Raw genomic sequence first — 5000 nt, 5'->3', positions numbered from 1 at the left:
CAAAGCTCCATTTTAGGACCTTTTCCGTTTGGAAACTAAAACAAGAGCAGTCAGGCAACTGCAGCCCCTCGTCCCTGTCATGACAACCTTAACCAAAGTGAAAGCTAATTCCAGCATCTGCATTCTGAGCCAGATGTGAATGTTCATGGAGGACAGGGCGTGCAAGCTGCCAGCAGCTCCCCACCTGTTTCTGGGTAGTTCTCCAAAAGGTTCAAGGAGAATGTTCATGAATCTGAGAACACTCTGTCATTTGGTAAACCTGTTAAAGTTTGTATCAAATCTAATTCACATACAAACAGAGAGGAGAACACAAATAGCTTATTGCTGTTTTGGGTGGGGATTTTTTTTGGTGGAGATTTTCTATGTAAATACATGCTACTACTAATATAAAACAATAGTAACTCTCGGCCATGTTAATTTTATCAAAGTAGCTCTCGGAGGAAAAAAGGTTAAACGGAGGCCGGAGATATGGCAGCCCTCTGCCACGCATCAGAATGTGAAGTACATCAGACAGTACATCTGATGTAATGATGTGAGTCAGCACACGGAAGGGCAGACAGACCCAATTACAATAGACTACCTTGTTCCCCACCACTTGGTCATAAATCATAAATGCATCTATGAACAACAAAAAGATATGGTAATATGAGACAAATGTAATGATTCAGTGAGTCCTTGTGGAGACGTCAGACAATAGTCCTGTGCCATTAGCACCTGGATCAGGTGGGGGATTGGCTTTCGGCTGCAGCTGGAAACGTCTCAGCTCTAACACTGAGCCACGGTGTCTGGCGAGGTGTCTCCTGGCACTGGCCATCTCACCTCTCAGGCCCTGTTGGGCTTGTTGTGAGGGCCAGGGAGAAGGTGTTCCTTAACCTGAGTCAGCAGGCTCGGACACATGTGATACATGTGGTGACCTCCTCCTGGTGCCGATGTAGAGGTAGGTGAGCATTTAACTGACGTAAGTGGAGGTGAGCATTTACCTGATGTAGGTGAACATTTACCTGATGTATCTGAGTTGAGGTCAGGCCGTTAATGTTCCAGTCCACCTCTGGTATTGGAGTGGCTGTCCCATTACAGAACGTGGTCACATTGTCTCCTTCAGTTACCGTGATGCTAGTGTGGGTCATGCTCACCTCTGGCAAGTCTGACAGAACAAACACAATGTGTAAATGTGTATGCATTTGTTGTGTACTGTATATAGTGTGTGTGTGTGTGTGTGTGTGTGTGTGTGTGTGTGTGTGTGTGTTTGTTTGTGTGTGTGTGTGTGTGTGTGTGTGTGTGTGTGTGTGTGTGTGTGTGTGTGTGTGTGTGTGTGCATGCTCTTACCACAGTGTGAGATGTTCATGGCCTGCAAGGGGATGGTGGTGGTGTTCAAATTACAATAGAGCTGCTGGCTTTGAAGCCCCGCCTCTCCTCTCTGTTGCCATAGCTGCAGCCAGCGTATGCTACACCCACAGTCAAACAGCATGCCATCAAGCCTCCTGTTAAAGATCACACCGACAAACACAGAAAAAACAGCATTAATACATCAGTGCAATTCAGTACTCCTATATTTCACACTTTATTTTCTACACACAGACAACATCAGACAGGTCTAGTATTGCATACCGGAGTACACAAGATTGACATGTTGTCTTTTTGATCATGGTATTCTGCATGTTTTTGACATGGTCCCAAGTGCTGGCAGTCATTTCAGAACCACATGTAGGGTGTTACATCAACCCCACAATGACACAGAAACCATCGCCACATACTGTTCACACACACACACACACACACACACACACACACACACACACACACACACACACACACACACACACACACACACACACACACACAGAGACATTGTCCTCAACACATTCTCTCCAGCAAACCCTGTCCAAGGTTTTGCTCATCATAGCATGACAAGCTACATGACATCTCAAGCGGAAACTGTTATTCATATTTGCTCCCAACATACGGTGCACATTTCTCTTACAGGGAAGAAATATGCAAACCCTTCCAATGACAAGAAGTAAAACAATGAAATGTCCAGAACAGAGCATCCAGAAATTGGTTGGAAGACTAGTTAATAATTAATACATGTTCACTTCTGTGTCCATATTCCAGTTTCACCCCACAGGTGTAATATGAGACATTGTGCTTATGGAATTGGAAATGTACTGCATTTATATACCACTTTTCTACTTATCTGGGCACTTAAATACTCTCTCTCTCTCATACACACAAACACAAACAGCCGTGGAAATTGTACTCTAGCTTTCTCTCACTCTCTCTCACACACACACACACACACACACACACACACACACACACACACACACACACACACACACACACACACACACACACACAAACACTCATACACACACAGAACAGCTGTGGAAGTTGCCAAAGAGCTCGCCATGAGCCTGCCAGGGTGCAGTGTCTGGCTCAAGGACACGTCGACTCGGAGACAGGAAGAGTCCAACTCTGCGCGGAAGCTCCTCAGCGGCCGGACCACTGGTCCCGTTCCAGCTCTTGCACATACAGTACATTGCCTCATCACACCCGAAGCCTTGTTAACCACCGTGAGTGAGTAGCCTACCATTGCACTTACAGACACTGCTTCATGGAAAGTGTTCCCCAAAGCTAGTGGAGATCCTCCCTCTCTGGTCCCCAGTCTATATCCATGTGGTTGTGTGTGCATACTGGGTGCTACATACAGCACATAATGGATGTTGGACTAAAGCAGCATTTCTCCTCACTTTTTGACCGCAGTATGATTGAAGCGCAGGTACACGCACACAGATACGCAAACACACAAATACACGTATGCTCACACAAACACAGACACAGGCGCACACAGGCACACACACACACACACACACAAACAGACAGACACAGACATAGGGAGATAGGAGCGGTACCCTAGCGGGAGTGTAATTGCCTGAGTTACAACTCATGGGGAGAAAACAGCAGCACCTCTCACACACACTCTGGGAGATAGCCACCTGCTGGGATGTAGAGGGGGTCCAGCACACACACACACACACACACACACAGGATTACAGAGATGGCATGGAAGGTCCTATGCACACACACACACAGGTGATAGCAGGCTTAGTATGCACTTCTACACACACACACACACACACACACACAAACACACACACACACACACACACACACACACACACACACACACACACACACACACACACACACACACACACAAATCTAGGAGACAGAGTGTGTGCATCTACCACCAGCAGGCATGTTTATTCAGCCACTGGCACAAGAGGACATAAGAGATAACCTCTCCCTCAGCACAAAGCAGTCACTGGTGTGCCAACACACACACACACACACACACACACACACACACACACACACACACACAAAGAGGGGAGGAGGGAGGGAGAGAGAGAGAGAGAGATGTGGTTAGAGGAGATTGAGGACAGTTGTAACATGTCTTCTGTTCTGGTTTGTGAGATAGTCATTTGTCAGAATGACAAGACGCTTCAATAGAGCTCATGTTCAGGTGTCCACTCCGCTTACTGTGAGCGTGAGTGCGTGTGCGTGCATATGTGTGTTTGTTTGTGTGTGTGTGTGTGTGTGTGTGTGTGTGTGTGTGTGTGTGTGTGTGTGTGTGTGTGTCTGTTACTCCTGTGTGAAGTCTTCTGTAGCTCTATTGCCTGTGTCTGTCTCTGCGGAGGAAGGCTTAATGAAAAGCCCATCCAAAGGCTCCTCAGTGGTATAAAGGGATTCCACTAAGCTCAGCCTAACTCATTATCAAACATGTACAGCCTATCAATCATACAGAGGGCTTTAACTAAACTAAGTCTAACTAAGTCAGGCATGCATGGTTCCTATTTATCTATCTCATTTGGCAAATCCTCCACCTCGCACAAGATACCGAAGTTAACAAGGCATCATAAGTTAATACTACAAAATAGGGTTATACTAAAACATAAGGCAACATTATTAGCTACATTAGCCACCATATTATGTAATAACTAAAGCATACTGGTGAACATGTAACTGGCATACAAGCTAACAATGAAATGTTGACACACCAGAAGCAACATTAAAGAGCTTATGATAACTATTAAACATTCACAAGATGATGTCCATTATTAGGCACATGCATAGCATACGACTGTGCAAAGCACATGGTTTAAAGCTAACACTAAAACAAGCACTAAAACCTGACACTATAAGGGCAATTCCACAGAAAATTGACTTTTTGTCACATCCATAACTCCAGTGAAATGCCTTGGCATTTGTATGATGTGAATGATAACAATCATTTTTTGTGCATTTTTTCTCATTTACATTTATCAGCCAAAAACATCAAATGCTCAAATTTCATGTAATCATTCACATCATACCATACCATCACATTTTATTAGCGTTAAGGATGTTACAAAAAATGTCATTTTCCATGGAATTGCCCATAACCAACACAATTTATATGAATGGATAATAATATAAACATACAATTACATTCAACAGTTTTATGTAAACGCAACAAATGCTAATAACAGCAGCAGGCTACTTCCTTTCTTTTCTGGCACAATGTGGGATTTTTTGGGGAGCACAGTTAAACCACCTTTCCTTTCCTGCATGACCATTTGTGTCGCCCATTTATTCAAATTTGACAGTTTTGTCAAGTCTCTGGTAAGCGGGCCGGGAGTAAGCAGGAAATCTGCTTTTGTTTTTGTTTTTTGTTTTTTTTTTAAATAAAAGTCCTCCATTAATTTTCACACAGCACTGAGCAATTGGCTGCATATTCGTATGTGCATTTTTGTTCCTTCATTGTGCAAGAGGACCCACTTTGCTGGTGCTCCATATGAGGTATGTTTTATGCATTAAGATAGCAAGGCTGCCCTATAGAGCATGCCATCCTGAATTTGCAAGTCTTTCAGTTGTGCATATATTACCTCACAGCTGAGTCACCTTGGACAGCGCAAAGGTTAAAGTGACATTTCCATTCAAGACAGCATTGCTACCTA

At 44.1% G+C, this 5000-nt stretch overlaps 1 protein-coding gene across 2 annotated transcripts in view; it reads right to left on the bottom strand.

Annotated features, from left to right (window-relative positions):
• Positions 1-5000, bottom strand: part of ntrk3a (neurotrophic tyrosine kinase, receptor, type 3a) — a 201052-nt gene that overhangs the window by 106891 nt on the left and 89161 nt on the right. For both annotated transcript variants that reach the window (XM_048257512.1, XM_048257514.1), the window contains exons 5-6: positions 1327-1481; positions 1002-1144 (exon numbers count right to left, since the gene is read on the bottom strand). In XM_048257512.1, coding sequence (XP_048113469.1) covers positions 1002-1144; positions 1327-1481 — 298 coding nt within the window. The remainder of the gene's footprint in view (positions 1-1001; positions 1145-1326; positions 1482-5000) is intronic.

This window comes from Alosa alosa, chromosome 11 (genome assembly GCF_017589495.1).
Source record: "Alosa alosa isolate M-15738 ecotype Scorff River chromosome 11, AALO_Geno_1.1, whole genome shotgun sequence".
Taxonomy (NCBI): domain Eukaryota; kingdom Metazoa; phylum Chordata; class Actinopteri; order Clupeiformes; family Clupeidae; genus Alosa; species Alosa alosa.
The sequence above is the reverse complement of the archived record's forward strand: the minus strand, read 5'-3'. Positions and strand labels throughout refer to the sequence as shown.